At 39.5% G+C, this 18,351-nt stretch overlaps 1 protein-coding gene across 8 annotated transcripts in view; it reads left to right on the top strand.

The window, feature by feature from the left end:
• The window catches only part of PPP1R9A (protein phosphatase 1 regulatory subunit 9A), a 134,478-nt gene that overhangs the window by 63,686 nt on the left and 52,441 nt on the right, over positions 1 to 18,351 (top strand). For all 8 annotated transcript variants that reach the window (XM_086856993.1, XM_086856975.1, XM_086857014.1 and 5 more), the window contains exons 3-5: positions 7,110 to 7,242; positions 7,728 to 7,848; positions 13,268 to 13,372. In XM_086856993.1, the coding sequence (XP_086713119.1) occupies positions 7,110 to 7,242; positions 7,728 to 7,848; positions 13,268 to 13,372 (359 nt within the window). The remainder of the gene's footprint in view (positions 1 to 7,109; positions 7,243 to 7,727; positions 7,849 to 13,267; positions 13,373 to 18,351) is intronic.

Here is an 18,351-nt window from a genome sequence, read left to right as displayed (position 1 = left end):
TCTGCTGATATTTATTTTAAACAGAATGTTGTATGCATAGTCAATATTTTGTTTCTAGTGTTTTGTTTATCTCTTGCCTCTGGCAGAGAACATTTGTGTAATTTTTACTCTGCATTTAGACCTCTTGACTTGTAGGCTGAGGGAGAGTGAGATTGCTGGGAGAAGAAACACTGATTCGTTGATTCATGGTGACTTTGCTACTGTATGGCAGTCTGTACTAATTGGTACCAAAAGCAGCATTTGCTCTTGGCTAGCTTATGTGTCACACTTAAAGGCAGAAGGAAAATAGCACCATCAGTTAGGATGTAGATTGGCAGCAGTAAAAAGATCTGGAAGAAATACTGCAGCAGATTCAGGAATAAATGTCTAGGGACAGAAACTGGAACTTTGATTCATGCTCTCCTATCTGTTTAAAGTTGTTTGGACGCCAGAGTCGAGATTTGAGCCTGTACTGTATTTTAATTAATTTGTCAAACTCTGCTCACTTCAAACATTCTCTTTTGCCTGCTTATTTCAATGTTCAAAGATACAATGAATTCTTGAGCATGCTGGTTTGTTACCTTGGCAATAGAAGGAACTGCCAAACGAGTGATAAAATATATCGGCTATCATTTTGGAAATTCATATTCTTCTTAAATACGCTTGTTCATATTTTTTCTTTTTTTTTTTTTTTCTTTTTTTTTTTTTTTTGTATAGCATGGCTATTGGAGTGCTCTTGTTGCAACTGCATCTTTGTTCTGCTGGATAGAGACACTCTCAAGGTGTAGGCAAATGTTTTTACTTTTCCCTGAAGCAGGAAAAGTCAGCTAAAGACTGGTTCAGGTTTGTAGGTCAGTACCACGCTGCTGTAAATGCTAAGGTGTTAAACTGCTATATCCACAACTCTAATCTCTCCAGGATCTATGAAAGTCCAGTAGGAGGGACCTTTGGATGAACCCTGAGCTTAATGGGAATCCAGGATTGTCTCTAGGCTCTTTCCCCTGCAATTGTCAAACTACCATAGTGAAAAATATAAAGGTTTTTTGTCTTCATGATTTTTATTCTCTAAATAGTCGATAACGGACCACAAATAGACAGCAGCAGTTGCAAAGTACGTATTTGTTGGTAAGTTACAGTAGTGCTAAGTAGAGTTAAAGAAAAAGGCAGGATGAGGCAAAGGGCTGAATTACATATGAAGGGTACATGTGAAGTACATAACACTGAAAAAGTCTCCTTGGGATTGTTATATGATCAATAAGACTCCGGGAAATCACCTCACTAGTCATTTATACCTCCCATTACACTGTTGCATCCAAGCTGCTGCTTTAGAAAAACCAATCCACTATCACAGAAGATTTAGACCCGGGTATGCAAAACTCATCAAAGAGAATTGAGTGAAAATTGTTTGGCCTGTACAATTAATATAAAACAGGACAGTACTGTGACTTGCCATTTGTATTAATGGTTATGACAAAAAAAAGAGTGAGAAAGGAAAATCCTTACGGAATTGTGACTTGTCACTGTATTTAAAAAAAAAACAACAAACAAGCAGGAATATTCAGATAAGTCTGTCTGTATATCTTTGTCAACTCTAGGTCTCAGTGTACCTTGCTATTTTACTCACTTACTAAAACAGACACACAGCAGCCCTAATAGAGCTACAAGTTCCATGTGAGCTGAGGTTTTACTCTTCAGTAACAGGGCTTACCTTTGCTTGCTAATTACGGTGACCTGTTTTGACTAGAGTAGCAGCATGAGGTCTTTATGTGGGGCATGCATCTCATTTACTGCTACAGTGATTTTGTATTTTTCTGCTACATAGACAAGTAGCAATGTAAATTGTAATAAAACTAGTACTTCAGCAATAAAACAACTACACACTGAATAAATAGTAAGTGGATATAAACAATAATTTTCACTGCTTCTAGGAAACTACTTAATGAAAACAAGTGTTTTAAAAAATTCACACCAAAAGTGAGCCAAATAGCAGGGACAGGGAGGATGATCCATGTGCAGTACCACCTAGGCAATTTTGGTGTATAAAATTTAAGATACTAGTTTCAGTGAAAGAAGCCTAACAGAGGAGTCTGGCTGGTTCTTTAACTACTTATACCATGAAGCAAACACACCCTTATGTTACAGGACTACTGAATGTGTGTGGTTAGCCCATGCATTTTAATGCTTGTCTCCCACCAGGAAACACCACTGTGGCATGGTTTGAGTTTAGGAGGATGTGCTGTAGTGCACAGAGGTGTATAGATCCAAACTGAGATGTGTTGGCACTGCTGCAGGACAGTGACACTGTGGTTTTCTAGTACAGTTGGTCTTCATAATGTTCTAACAGGTAGAAACCTTGATAACTTGTTCCACTTGTCTAAAACAAGAGTACACAGAGATAATATTTTCCAGTTTGCCTCAACAAATTGAACAGTTTGTCTGTGTGTCACAGCAGCTGCTCCTGGCTTGTCATATGTCTGAAGAGGTCTCTCTGGAACGGAGAAGTCTAGGGCCCAGATACTTTTAGGATTTTAGAAACATAAATCTGCTGTGCAGGTCTCTTTGCCAGAGTTTCAGGACACTTAAAACAGATCTCTCTCCTACAGAGCTTTCTGAGGGAAACCCCAGGCACGGATTTGATGTTAGACAAGCAGTTTCTTTCAATATTGCTGTTGTCTAATTCCCATCTGTGTCTCATTCCTGCAATTGCCTCTTGGGAAGATTTGTCTCCTGGATGCTTCCTTGCTGAGGCGTTAGTGACGGCTGATGCCCACACAGGCTTTAGGGGAGCATGAAGCCAGGAAAGCTGGAGGAAGCCTCCTCACTGACTCACTGCCTTTGACTGTGACAAAGCAACCACTTTGCAGAGAAAAAACTTTTAAAAAAAATAGTCACCAATTTCAGACATTGCCAGAGCTTCCTCTTCTCCCTGAAGCTATGCTGTAGAAAGATTTTAAAGCAGAAGGTAATGGTCAAATTGTGATTTCTTCTCCTCATTTAGCTTCTTCAGCACAGAGAGGTTATCCTCAGTGTTTCATTATAGATAATCTAAATCTTCTCCCTTGCAGTTTAAATCTATTTCCCATTGTCCTGTCACTACATGCTCTTGTAAATAGTCTCTCTCCATCCTTTTTGTAGTCTTCCTTCAGGTGTTGGAGACCACAGTTATGTCACCCCTAAGCTTTCTCTTTTCCAGGTTGAACAACCCCAATTCTCTCAGCCTTATATCAGATACAACAGTTTTTATTGCACAGTTGCACAGTTTATAGCATGCAACACTAATATTGTGGTTTGTGTAGCACTGAGCTGGTTAGCCCATGGGAAGGATAGCCCTTGTGACTCTATAAAGTTATCTCAATTCTGACTTGATGAAAAAAATTTTAAAAAAACCCTTGTCACTACCTACTGGTTACTGTTAGCTAAATTCTGTAAAATATTGGTAGTTAAGAGCTGTGGGAAAACACCCCAAACTTAGGTGCCTTTTTTCAAGAATAATCAGTTTTCATCCTTCTGATCTTACCCCTAAAGATGAAGTACTGAAACAAAAATGTAGTTGTTTTTTTTTCCTAAATTAGTCAGCAGCATATTTTTATAGTTAGTGACATGTCTTCCCTAGCTTATGTTTTACCAAAGAGACGCAAATGATCTGTGTGCGTATGTATGATTTCCCTGGGGGATACCACCCAGGGTGCCTAACAATTATACCTGCTTCTTTGATGTTACAGTTTGTTACTATATTGGTGCTGGATGAATCACTGATGACCCCTTTTTCTGTCACTTCAGAGAACACAGAAGTATGTTCTGTTAACAGCAGTTCTTCAGGGCTTGTTTCAACATGTCACCGCTCTTGGCTTTTTGTTTTCCACAAGTGCTGTTGTAAATCCTAGAAAATGTCACAAGTGAATTCTATGAAAACTTCTTTTTTCCTAAAGTTTCCTGTAAGTTTTTTTACAACTTGTAGTTGTAAAATCAGACATTACGATACTATATAGAATTTTCATGAAAAGAGCTTGCTTTTTAAGTAATGCTTTATAAGTAATGGCTTATAATGTGCCTCCTGTGGATAGTCCTGTACAGGGCCCAGGGTTGGACTCTGTGATCCTTGTGGGTTCCTTCCAACTCAGCATATTCTGTGATTGTGACTTTGCTGGGTACTTGGCCAGAGTGGCGGTAAAACCAAATCTGTCAAACGACAGGGAATGGGAGAATTCCCATGAGTCTGAAATCCCACGCACACTCTGAGAAACACACCAGGAACAGACGTGATGAAATAGTTTCACTTAAATCAAGTTAACCATACTTTGAGGAAGAAGTTATAAATGTTTATCTTATTTTTAGTGCAGTGAAATCTTGAGTGACAGTTCTCATGACTGTACTGAGCAAGCAGTTCATTACTCTGGTGGATAGACTGTTACACATAGAAAGAAAATTTTCAAGCACAAATTTTCTTCAGTTTAAAACACAGAGATTCATTTAATAGAATCAGCCAACCATGAAACGTGATTGCACAAAATGAGATAAATGACTTACAAGAATATTCTTCTTCTTCTTCCCCTAGTCAGGGGGAGGCAACGGCCTTGTTGAAGGCAGTGGGAAAAATTAATGGCCAGTGTACAAAAGACAGTGAGTAAATGCCAGTTAGGAAACAGCTTTGTGCAATGAGTGATCTACAGTCTCAGAGTGAATGCTTAGGTGAGGTACTAGATAAGAGTGGCATAATGTATTTGGAGACATAATGATAACTTTCCATCACCAACAGTATATATGGTTTCCTTTAAGTGGGATTAACAAAATACTCCAAAACAGTGAGCACAATCCAAGAAGCCATCTCTTCTGTCTAATCTGATGCAAGAAAGACGTCCCAAACCCAAATTCAATCAAAATTCATCAATTTGATGCTTTCAAAGAAAATTATCCTCGAGCATATTCAGTCATTTTGCAACAAATCTAAAACTGCTTCCACAATATTCTCATGCCAGTCATGGAACACAAGGAAAAGAATGGTACTAGTTAACATGATGAAAAGCAATCCAGAAATAAATATGCTCATTTTGTGGCATAATTTTCCCCTACACCTTTCTCTCAGCTGTTCTTTGTCTCCAGCAAGCAGTATCTCCCTTGATGTTGGTGCAGTTCATCTCTGTTCACATTTGAGGCACGAGTCTCTCTCGTCATGTTAATACATGAGATAATTCACAGCTGTTTTTAACCTGTACTTACTTGCATGTCTGCTCTGTTTGAAACCTAAAGATTTATGGCCAAATCTTAGCTCAGTAATGTTTTAATTGCGTCTCACTCTATTGATTGATCCTTATTTTGGTTGGTGTCAGCATGAATGAGGTTGGGTTTGAACATGGAACCCTTAGTGGGTAAAAACTGCTACCTTGGATACCAGGTCACAGAGGAGGGAGGATGTACCACTTTTTCGTTGCTGTTGAGTGGACTCTTTGAGATGGTTTTGTCTATTTTTAGTCACGCTAGAAATGGTAGCCTTGAATTGTATCTCACCTCATAACTTGTTCCTGCATCAGTGTCTTTTCACCAATCTTAGAGATACTAAAGCAGCATAAAAACTTCAGCAGCACTGGACAGCATTAAGTATTTATTAAGTATTTTATTATTGCTTAGGCTTTGCATGTATTTATGAAGGCTTTCTAGGAGCATAATATAGTTAAAGCTGCCTTTTTCTTGCATCATAATGACTAAAAATCAAAATGAGATAGGCTTGTGAATTGTCGTAAAATGCTTATCATCTCAGTCTTCTTGGAAGAGGAAATTAAATGTTTCACATTGATGTGAAATACAAGACTTAAAATTCCCACTGAGTGACTGCTGTCTTTTCTGTTTCAACCACTACTTTATGTAAAACTGAGAGGGCTTTTTGGTAGCTTAGTGGTAGCCATAAAGTAGTCAATAGACTTATTATAGTATTTTAAAGTATTTTTGTTTTTCAACTTCAATATATTTACTATTTAAAAGAAATGAATGTGTACTAACAGCTTCTCAGGCAGGTGAGACCTCAGGTGGCAATGCCCCAGCTCCTGTCACTGCACTGGGCAGCCAGCTGGCATGTGTGCTCCATCCAGGGACACCGTGACAGAGCCTCCAGGCAGGCCTGTAAAAGAGCAGGCTTCTGGAGAACTCTGTAATATTTGTGTAGCAGGATGCAGTGTTTCATATTGTAAAAGGAGCTGTGATAAAGGAAAACATGGCTACGCAATGATGTCTTCTTTTGTTTGTCTGTAAAAGAAGAAGAGGAAATGTGGAAAGTTGTTTTCCTTTATTTGAAGTGATGAATATGATCTATCCGTGGGACTGAAGCTCAGTAAAATTACTACCACTAATAATACATATTCCTTACTGCTAAGTGCAGACAGTTAAATGAATTAGGCTGGCAAACTCTGATCTCTAAAATACAAAAATACGCTTTTCCTGACTAATGTTTCTGAAGATCTGAATAATCACTGATTAAAGGCCATGTTGAAAATATGATAGTAAGTAGCATAAATAATATAATCAGGTTAATGCAGTCACTGTTAAATTACTGCGTTAGAGATGAAATAAATCTGTAAACTTCATTAGTGTAAAAGAATACCCATGGCTGTGTATATTGCTGTTTTAAAAAAGTTGATACATAATACAGAATATAATCTCTATAATATCCATAGGTGATGTAAATGTAGATTAGTGATCTTCAGGTCGAGCTTTGTTTGGATGAATGTGAACTGGAACTTCACAAGGCCTAAAGACTACTGCAGAAAGACTATACAGAATATTACAATTACAATTTCAATGTATTTGACTCTGTTAATGTTCATTAATAGTGAATTTTAATGAGTTAAATTAAGTATTTCAATTATTTACATGCATAGACCAACGTAGACATTAACAATCACCTTTTGAATTTATAATCAAAAACAATAGAAACACTCAGTTGACTTTTGCAAGTGTACTTGTGCTTCCTTGAATAAAAAGCACAAATTAAAAAACCTGAAGTTTGATGAACATGAGAAATTTGTCTTTTAAAAGCCTTTTCAAACTTTGCAACATCACAGGACAGAAGTAGTAGCTAATTTAATAATTCAGAAGTCTTTAGAGTGGGTAGCTGAATGACTTTTTATCTATTTCCACAGGTTTTCAATACATACTCTAATGAAGACTATGACAGGAGAAATGATGAAGTTGACCCAGTGGCTGCATCAGCTGAATATGAACTCGAGAAGCGTGTGGAAAAGCTGGAGCTCTTCCCAGTTGAACTAGAAAAAGGTATTGTGTCTGTGTGCCATTTCCACTTCCTGTGACACTGACAGAGCCTATCCTGAAATTTCGTTCATTTGTTGTAGTCACCTTTGGATTTCAGGAATTGTTCAGTAAGGAATTAAAGAAGCAACTTAGAAATAAGCAGTTTTTACCTTCTTAAGAGAATTTTTTTGTGACACTCCATTAACATGGTTTTACACAGTGTTTGATGTGATATGTTCATTCTTCACTGGAGGAATAAAAATCTTTGTCTGTTATTCTAAGCTCCTCATAAGGCTGCAGATGATACTTTTTGTGTATAATTAGAATAGTAGTCAAACAGTTTTTTTAAAAGGAAGCAAAATAATATGGTCTCTTCCAACCTAGTGATTCTGTAATACTAATGTTACTGACACAGAAAGCCAAGAGGAACCAAAGCATGAATGTTTACCTACCAAATAACTGTACAGATGAATGTAAGAAGTTTATGCTTTCTTTTGCCTTTTTCACAGATGAAGATGGACTTGGAATAAGCATTATTGGAATGGGAGTTGGAGCTGATGCAGGTCTTGAAAAACTGGGAATATTTGTCAAAACAGTAACAGAGGGTGGGACAGCAGAAAGAGATGGAAGGTAAACTAGACTTTGTATTTTGAAATTTTATCAGCAATAGTCACTATAAATTGAGATTTTCAATAGGGAACAGTTTTTTGTTTAATGTATGTAATTGTAATCCAAGCTGTAAAGTTAGTAAGCTTCATTGCAAGATCCAAATACCTGATGTGGTTATGAGAAGATACTAAATTGATGCCATGAGTTTAAACTATTGAAGAACAACAGATTTGCCAAGTATATGTATTTGTGACTACTGAGAACCCAGATGCTTCAGCATGAGTAAGGCTGCTGATTCCAAACTCTGTGTCACTTTTGAAGATAGTTTAGATTATAAAGGTGTTGAGCTCCCACCTGTTCTATTGGCTTCATGCCAGCTTTAGATAGGCAATGCTTAGAAAGAGAATTCTGTTCAACATTTTATTATTTGGTCTCTCTACATTTGATATCCTTACAAAGAGATCTTGACAGGCTGGATCAATGGGCTGAGGATAACAGCACGAGGTTTGGTTAGGCAAAGTGCCAGGTCCTGCACTTGGGTCACAGCAACCCCAGGCCGTGCTACAGGCCTGGGGAGGGGCAGCTGGAGAGCTGCTCAGCAGAAAAGGACTTGGAGTGCTGGTTGACACCAGCCAGTGTGTGCCCAGGTGGCCAAGAAAGCCAAAGGTATCATGGCTTGTATCCGCACAGTGTGGCCATCAGGACCAGCACAGTGCCTGTAAACCCTGTACTGGGCACTGGTGAGGCCACACCTTGAGTCCCGTGTCCAGCCCTGGGCCTTCTCACTACAAGAAAGACACTGAGGTTCTGGAGCATGACTAGAGAAGGGGTACAAAGCTGGTGAAGGGTGTGGAGCACAAGTCTTATCAGGAGCAGTTGAGGGAGCTGGGGATGTTTAACCTGGATAAAAGGAGGCTGGGGAGACTGTGTCACTCTCTACAGCCACCTGAAAGGAGGGTGTAACCAGGTGGGTGTCAGTCTCTTCTGACATTTCTCAAGTGAAAGGATGAGAGGAAATGGCCTTAACTTGTGTCAGGTGAGGTTCAGATCAAATCTTAGAGCTTTTTCTCACTGAAAAAGACGTTGGAATAAGATGCCCAGAAAGGTGGTGGAGTCACTGTCTCTGGAAGTGTTGAAGAGGCATCTGGATGTGGCACTTGGGATGTGGTTTAGGAGTGATTGAGTTGCTTAGTTGATGGCTGAACTGGTCTTGGTCTTGGAAGATCTTTTCCAACCTTGATTTTTCTGTGATTAAGCAAATAATTTGAGTATCTGAACATATAAATTTTTACTAAATACACTCCTTCCAACTTTACTAATACAGACTGTTACTTTATATTTCTTATTTTGGGTAGTCTTCTGTTCCGGAATTCAGTTTTCATACCTACAGCACTGAAAGTGCATGAATTAATTGGAGTAGGAAGCTGTACCATAAATCTTGCCCACTAAAGAAGTGGTGTGTATAGTCTTCTGTGATGCTCGTAAAAAACCTGCTTGCTTCTGGAATTGCTTATTTGGTATGCACAGGATAAAGAATTCCTTTTCAACATAAAATAGTTCCTATCACAAGAGGCACAGTTATCTGTGTATTATACAACACCTGCCAATCTGTGTATTATACAATACCTGCCAAAACCAAGCCAACTTCTTTTCATTAGGAGATAGAAAAAAACTTCATTATATAATCATTTAATAGGGAAAAGGATTCTTAAATATCTTCCAATCTGTACAATTTTTCATTTTGTCTCAGTGCTTAACTTTGTAAATTTTCATGCCAATAAAATATTACTTCTCTGATATGCAAGAAATTGAATCAACTTATCTGCATTCTCCTTTTCTGATTTTAGCCATTAATGTGTTTTCATAGTAATTAATATGAAAATATTGTTTATAAATAAGAATGGGAATAAACTCTTAAGATATTGATGCTGTCTTCTAAAAATATATTGCAGTAACATGTTCCTTGTTGAACACCTCTAACTTTTCAGTCAGGCAAAAAGTTCTTTGCTCTAGGAATCCTGCAAAATTTTAAAAAGACTAGAAGTCAGGGGGTTACAAAGTTTAGTAACATTGCTTTGAAACTACCGAAGTATATAGTCTTCTAGATTGAGCTTGGAGGTATCTTTACGGATCTTGGCAATAAGATATCAAATTGAAGGCCAAGTACTGATTTATCATAGGCTTAAAAATTATGAAAGGACGTGAAGAAGCTGACACTTCAAGGTGTCATGACTTTATCCATTACTTTAAATTTAAGTGAATGTTTTTCTGAAGGATATGCTTGACCTCAGCTAGAAGGCATTAAGCTCACGACTGGTATTTGTGAAATTCTCTGGTTGAAAATCAGTCACTCACTGCTGCTCTGTCATGATCTGTAATTTCTTTTCATCTCATTATTCACATGTTTGAGTGGGCTATAGAAGTTAATGTTCCATCACAAGTCTCTTCTTTCATTTCCCTAGATGGCATCTGAAAGGAACTTGTCAGCTGAGAAAAAATAATATCGTTCTTTGACCATTCTAATATTTGTGTTGGTTTTCAACAGCAGAATGTTCAGTCAGCTGAGAAATAGGACTCTGATTTTCTCTTTGAGAGCCTGACTGATCATTCACTTGGGAGAGGGGTATATAATCCTCTCAGTCAGGACCAGACAGTTCTGCATAATAAAGTGCATCAACTGTAAAGGGTCCTGTTAACTTCATCTTTATGAAAAGCCTACTTAATCATTAACACTGATAGAAAAACAAAGTCTCTTACCAGAAAATGGAACTATTTCAACAGTTGCATCAGATACTCTGAATAATCACATAGCAATCTTCAACCAGCTTCTTCTGAAGCTACAGTTTAAAAGGTTACAGTATCTGTAGGATAGCTGTTAGACTTTTTTTTATTGAAAGACCTATCAAATTATGATACAAAGTACTTGTCTCCCATGGAAATACAAAATCCAAAGAGGTTTCTCAGTGATTTAACACCGCTGGCTTGATTCATGCTGCTGTAGACAAACAGAGGTAGCATTTAGTTGTCACATTCAAAGGTCTTGTGTGCCAATATTTAACCAAGGAGGGTGCTTAGAGATGAATCCATAGGCAAGCATGTTGATAAGTATGAGGAGAGGTTATTATTAGTGTGAAAAATCTTAAATCAGTCACTAGACTGAATATGAAAAATAAAATATTTTCCTGGATCAATCAATCCATAGTGGCTTCTTTCAAAATATTGTGATGATGAGTCATTCACTTTTTAAAGTATTTTGATAACATTGGGAGCAACAGTTCTGAAACATTACATAGTTCTTAACTTGAACTCCAGAAGTTGTCTCTGCAGATTAAATTTTCCAGTCCATCATACAGAGCAATTGTGCAAATAATTTGTTCAACTTTAGTTGGTTTGCTTCTGCAGTTGCTACTTCATTGTAATCTGCATGCAGAGTTTAAAGTCATGAACATTAGAAAATAATTGTCAGAATAATTACCAATTTTATTAATGATAAAAGCAATAAAATGTCGATAATTCAGGCTTTGGCAAGCCTGAGCCTAATCTTTCATTCATGTTTAAAGTTAGATTTGAGAGACAGAGTAGGCCTGGGGCTCCTATTGGAGTGAGCTCTGACAGGAAGGCTGCCCTTTGTATCATGATATGTATGTATGTTCATATATAATTAAAATCTATGTGTATATAGAAAAAAAAGGAGTTTTGGAGAACAGCAACTGTAAAAGTAAGAGTTGGAAGTTAATTTAGGAGCTATGCAATCAAGAAAGGAGGTACAAAATATGCCTAGAGGACAAATAGAATTAGACTGAATGAAGATGGAGCCACTTAGGAAGTTTCAGGCAACAGTTCTCTAACATGATGTTTTCATCACCTGAAATACTGTATCTATGTATCTGTATGAACACTGCTAGTCCACTGTGTGATGATGTACAGTGCTGTTGCATCTAAAAGGAATCTGTTATTCCACCATTTTCAGCCAAGAGGCTGACAGTTTCCCATTCAGTAAGCACCAGCTTCTTAAAAGTTCTTTTCCAGGAGCTCCTGTGGCCATCTGACTGCACCCTGTGTTTGCTAAAATTTAAAAAAAATGAAGTCAAAATTAAATACGTATTAATGTGATTGCTGTATTTTTCAAATGTTTCAGTAAAAATTGAAATAAAATTCTGAGATTAAATTGCCTAATATGATTTTCAAAATAGGAGTTTATAGGCTGCCTTTTTCAAGGGAGATCCTGCCCAGAGCACTGTGACATTCTGTGCTGTGAAGCTGCCAAAGAATAAGTACTGTATTTCTTACTCACCACTGGAATCCAAGGAACAGAAGATGCTGCTTGAACACACGTAAAACTGCAAAGTCTTTCCTCAGACTTGACAGAGAAATTAGTGCTCCAGGTCATGATGCTTCAGCATTCTGTTGAAGCCTCTGTTGTTCTTTGAAAAGAAGTCTTATCACTAATATATCCTAAGATGTTAAATACATCAATTTAGGTATTTTCATATCATTTAGACAGGATATTTTTCATAGCTGTTTCTTGGTTGCTTTGTAAACTCTGTAGTTTGGATCAATAGAATCCATGTAAATACGTGAAGATTGCTCCCTTTGACTAGTTGTGGAGGTCAGGATGTCAGGATTTCAGGATGAAAAAACATGAAATGATTTTCACACAGTGGTTTTTATTTTGAAACTATCAGAGATTGTGCATTTCTGAAGAATAGTATAGCAGTCATCTTCCAGGGATTTGTAATCCAGAAGAGTCCAGCACCTGCTGTAGGGATTTTGTAGCAGTGCTTGCTTTAGATAAAAGCAGTATGGCTTTCATTCTGTCTTAACTTTTTCTGCATTAATCAGTGTATCAGCTGTAAATAGTTGTTTGGTTTCAAAAAGACTCCTCATTAAAACAGCCCAAGGTTTTGTGATTGTGTGCAGCAAGATCACACCAACACTAGGAATTCATCTTTCTGGAACAAGTTAGATGAAATATCTTAAGAGAATATGTCACAGTTGGATCTGATACATAAGTTTTTTTCTCCACAGATGAGCAGGTTGTTTTAGTTAAATACTACCTTTTTTTTCCATTAGCATGAAATGCCAGAGCTATGTCTTATGCTGTTTTTCAAGATTGGCTTAGGAAAGAATGATATAAGAGCTGTTCAAGTATCTCATTTAATTTAATTCATATGACAAATTCAAGAGTTTGTGTTGCTGTATTTCTATACAAGGAAAGAGACTGGATAATTAATTGATGATATTAACTGTAATGGTAACTTTGAAGTTGGATTTATGAGATGTCTTTGTGCAATAAATGATGTAGTTTTTTATTTACCTCAACCATTTTATGACTGAGCTTTTGTTTAAAGTCAAGCTAGAAAGATCTCTATGCTAAGTTTGGCTGGAAATTCACAAGAATTCATACAATTATTTATGCATTTGTGTTTTTCCCTTAAAGGATCCAAGTGAATGACCAAATTGTGGAAGTTGATGGCATCAGTCTGGTTGGTGTTACACAAAATTTTGCTGCAACTGTTCTTAGAAACACCAAAGAAAAAGTCAGGTGAGTATTTTAGAAGGAAAAAAAGAAATTTTAATTTAATATTAAGATTACCTGGCTTCCTTCATAGGCCTTTCAGTTTGCCCAGGTAGAATCAGTGGGTTTTGCCTCTGCGTCTTCTCTCCCTTGATCCCAAGAGAGGGATCAAATACAGTATTACAGTTTTGTTTTGGCTTAGATTTTTAAAATATTACCACCAAGACAAGCTGAAATTGCAGGCAGATGATGACTGTGCTCTTGATGACAAATCTAGATGTTCATGTGCTTCAAGCTGTTTGTATTAGTTGGAAAGATGAAGGTCGTGGGTGTTGGTCAGATGGAAACTGCTGCCAGTGACCATTTCCTTGCTCCACCCATGGGGACACTGACCATGTTCATGCTCCAGGGTTGGAGCAAGAGGAGATGAGCACTCCAGTCCCTCAGATCCCACCTCAGCACAGAGGAGAGGAGACGGATGCAGTAGTGATAACAGCTACCAAATTGAGGAAAGTAACCAGTAGTAATTAACTGAGTTCCCATCAGCAGCTGTGGGTTTCTCTCTGAGCCTGTACTATGGTTCATTGAAAGGTGTCCATATAAAAATCCATAAAATAATGAACAGGCTAAAAAATGTAACATATACTGCAAGTAAGCTTCGGAACTTGTGTGAATGAGAGTGCAAAGGTATAAAATGTCATTAAAATGAACATTGTTTCCCTAGAAAAGAACTGGTTTGCTATTTAAAACCCTGTGCAGTCACATAGTTTTTCAATAGCTTGTTAATTTCAGTAAAGATTCAACACTACAAAAGAAATCAAAAAAATATCTTTGGCATATTGTAAAAGCAGCAGCCATTCTGTAGTCACCTTTTGGTTCTCTTTCAAAATCTTCTCTAGGGAGTTCAACTGAATTCTTTGATTAATGACTTTTGAGCCATGACTAAACTATGGGTGGTAGTATATGCAGAGCCCCTCAGATGGTGTTGGTGTGCACACTTCCACTATAATTCCATAGCTGATCCTGCATGACATTAAGGAATAGCACTGGGATGTGGATTGTGCAAAGAATCTTGGGGGTGGTTGATCAATCTTTTATTTGAGAGATGTTATTTAGGAAAAAAAAATTAGAAACTGTTGGGTAATTGCAGGTAATTAGGTGAGTATATTTATGTGTAACATTTACATTTGAAGTTACACCATTACTATTTCTGCAAAGACTCACACATGCTGTGAGTGTTCCTACTGACTAAACTATGAAAATGAGTATATACTTTATTAGGTTTTCTATAGTTGGGACCTTCAGACATAAAATCCTGATGACAGAGAATAACGTGTTCCTGTGTTTCGGTACACAGAGCAGATGTTATGTATATTCTGTGTTTGATGTTCTATTTCAAAAGGGAAAAAGAAAGCGCCCACATAAAACATATGTATTATATACATTTAGAATCAGGTTATTACTGCATAAGTTATAGAATAGAATACTTGCTTCCTTGAGAAAATAATGGAGGGGAAAAAACATGAAATGATTTTCACACAGAGGTCCCACAGTCTTCTCTCAGGAAATAAATTACATTGAGTTTGGTTGCAATCTAGACTCTTGTAACAAAATAAGGAGCTGAAAAAAGTATTTCTTCATTGTTGAGCTTACATTTTCAAGTATACTGTGTATCCTGTGCACTAGGATCATTGGCTTCTGACAGGTCTCATTTATCAAAGAGAGATATTTGAGTTTTTCCTTGTAAGATTAAGATACGGAGTTTTCATGGAAAAAATGACCCAGTGTGTTAGTATCAAAACTAGACCAAAAAAGCATAAAATAATATTCAGTTAATAATTAATTTTAAAGACTGTATTAGTTAAAATATAAAATAATACTAAAGTATTAATAATGTATACATAAAGAGCATACCATGTGGTTGGCAGTATCTTACTAATATGTATATCTAATTAGAAGAAAGAAGTGGGTAGAATTTGGTGCAACTTCCTTAATTTTTTTTTTAAATTTTAAAGTTCATGGAAAAAAAATGCTCTGAAAGACTACTTTCTGCTTTATGCAAGCTAGCTGAGAAATGCATCATTTTTTCCCTGGTTTGTTGTAGGTTGGAGTGAGACTTGAGTGAGACTTGACAAGGTAGCCAAGCCTTGTGTGGCACAGGCTCCTGCTTAGCTTCTGGTCCAGTCTTGGTTTTGTTGCCTGATGCTCTACATTGGTTTTAGTTGTACAAAATGAAAAATGTTTCCAGAAAGCTCTTTTTTGGAGACAGATATTTCAGGATGCTTGATGTTTTGGCTTCAATACAGGTTTGAACATTTGCTTGTAAAGAAACTGAGAGCTAATATTGGTGAATTTAGATATGAAAGGAAATAAAGTATTTTTAATTCATGACTGTTTTTCTTTTGATATGTGACAAAAGAGCCCTGCCTGCTGCTTGTTTTATGGAGAGAACAATTGGTTTCTGACAGTTTGTCTTTCCTGCTGCGTTACAGCTAGAATGGAGAATCCCTCATCTCCACCCTCTTTGGCAGTGGCAACCTCTGCATTTGAACTGCTCCAAAACATTAGGGACAACATGGGAGGGTCTGCTGGGGCAAAATGCCTTTCTTGCCCCCAGCTGTCAGCTCCTGCCTGTTGGCAGTGCAGGGAGCAGTGCAGGGAGCAGTGCAGGGAGCGGTGCTGGGAGCAGTGCAGGGAACGGTGCAGGGAGCGGTGCAGGGAGCGGTGCAGGGAGCGGTGCAGGGAGCGGTGCTGGGAGCAATGCAGGGAGCATTGCAGGGAGCGGTGCAGGGAGCAGTGCAGGGAGCATTGCAGGGAGCGGTGCAGGGAGCGGTGCAGGGAGCGGTGCTGGGAGCGGTGCAGGGAGCGGTGCAGGGAGCATTGCAGGGAGCGGTGCTGGGAGCGGTGCAGGGAGCGGTGCAGGGAGCGGTGCTGGGAGCGGTGCAGGGAGCGGTGCTGGGAGCATTGCAGGGAGCGGTGCTGGGAGCGATGCAGGGAGCGATGCAGGGAGCAGTGCAGGGAGCGGTGCAGGGAGCGGTGCAGGGAGCATTGCAGGGAGCGATGCAGGGAGCGGTGCAGGGAGCGGTGCAGGGAGCATTGCAGGGAGCATTGCAGGGAGCGATGCAGGGAGCGGTGCAGGGAGCGGTGCAGGGAGCGGTGCAGGGAGCGGTGCTGGGAGCGGTACAGGGAGCGGTGCAGGGAGCAGTGCAGGGAGCATTGCAGGGAGCGGTGCAGGGAGCGGTGCAGGGAGCGGTGCAGGGAGCGGTGCTGGGAACGGTGCAGGGAGCGGTGCTGGGAGCGGTGCTGGGAGCGGTGCAGGGAGCGGTGCAGGGAGCGGTGCTGGGAGCATTGCAGGGAGCGGTGCTGGGAGCGGTGCAGGGAGCGGTGCTGGGAGCGGTGCAGGGAGCGGTGCAGGGAGCGGTGCTGGGAGCGGTGCAGGGAGCGGTGCTGGGAGCGGTGCAAGGAACAGTGCAGGGAGCGGTGCAGGGAGCATTGCAGGGAGCGGTGCAGGGAGCGGTGCAGGGAGCGGTGCAGGGAGCGGTGCTGGGAGCGGTGCAGGGAGCGGTGCAGGGAGCGGTGCAGGGAGCGGTGCTGGGAGCGGTGCTGGGAGCATTGCAGGGAGCGGTGCAGGGAGCGGTGCAGGGAGCGGTGCTGGGAGCGGTGCAGGGAGCGGTGCAGGGAGCGGTGCAGGGAGCGGTGCTGGGAGCGGTGCAGGGAGCGGTGCAGGGAGCGGTGCTGGGAGCAGTGCAGGGAGCGGTGCAGGGAGCAGTGCAGGGAGCAGTGCTCCTGCCCTTGGAGTGCACCATCCCCATGGCAGCTGTCGCTAATGATCCGTGTCACTGCAGGAGGCAGGAGCAGGGGAAGAAGTTACTGCTTTATAAAGCCCTCCTGCCTTTCCTGCAGAGGATGTCCCAGCTGAGTTGCCAGTGGGTGTACAAGCACACCTCAGCTAATCCAAGGCAAGGCAGCTCCATGAATCCCTCCTTCACAGGAGGAATCACGTTCGCACTTCCTCATGTGCCTGCTCTTCAGTAGGGTCAGCTTGATGGGGTTTATAGAACTGCTTTAATAAGCGTAGTTCTCTTTGTGATTATAGCATACAAAACCTGTGCCTTTCTTCTGCCTGGTGTCCTGTACGCACAGAGATTTGTGTGTCTTTCACTGGCATTAATTCACGCTTATATCCCACAGCATTACGTATCTGAAGTAGTTTTGTCCTTAATCTAGTCAAAGTGCATGCTGGTTTTTATAACAGGGTTTATTATGTGAGATCAGTCCAGAAAGGACACTCATGAATAGAATGGCATTAAAGCCACTTCTTAATTCTTTGCCATAAATGCAGTCAATACCTCTTCAGAGAGCTTCCATAATACCAATACTTAGTGATTTATTTTTCTCCTTTGAGCCTTCTGAACACTTTGAACTTCACTGACAGTGGAAGTCATTGACCTAGAATAGATTTTTGCAATTTTTCTATCAGAAAAAATGTATCAGACTGTCTGTAGCTGACACAGTAAAGAATTTGTTAAAATGAAGACATGGCTTTTACCTTTTGAACTGTTCTAGGTGAGGCTGAGAGGAGGTGAAAGAAGAACAAATGAAAGCATCTACGATTATTTTATCCATTGTCTGCAGTATTGGATTATCCAGCAGATTCATCATATCATAATGAAAGATCATTGGCTCAACCAACTTGATTTATACAATGATGATAAATTAAATTATTCTTTCTTACAATGTTTTCTAGAAAGATAATCGGTACCCAGCAGATGTACTCTGGTAGCCTGTGAGGCAGAGGAAAGAGATGGAATTCTTTCATAATCCCAGCTGGCAATCAGCTTCTGTTTTTCAGGATAAGAATTAGTGCCCTCGTGACTCTAATCAGGCAAATACAGCTATGAATGCTATTTCAATTGATGTAAATATCACATCTTCTTTATAATCTTACACAACTGTTTAGTTTACTAATATCTCATGTTAGTGGATTTCAGAATTTGATTATATAC

This window comes from Cyanistes caeruleus, chromosome 1 (genome assembly GCF_971803275.1).
Source record: "Cyanistes caeruleus chromosome 1, bCyaCae1.hap1.1, whole genome shotgun sequence".
Taxonomy (NCBI): Eukaryota; Metazoa; Chordata; class Aves; order Passeriformes; family Paridae; genus Cyanistes; species Cyanistes caeruleus.
The sequence above is the reverse complement of the archived record's forward strand: the minus strand, read 5'-3'. Positions and strand labels throughout refer to the sequence as shown.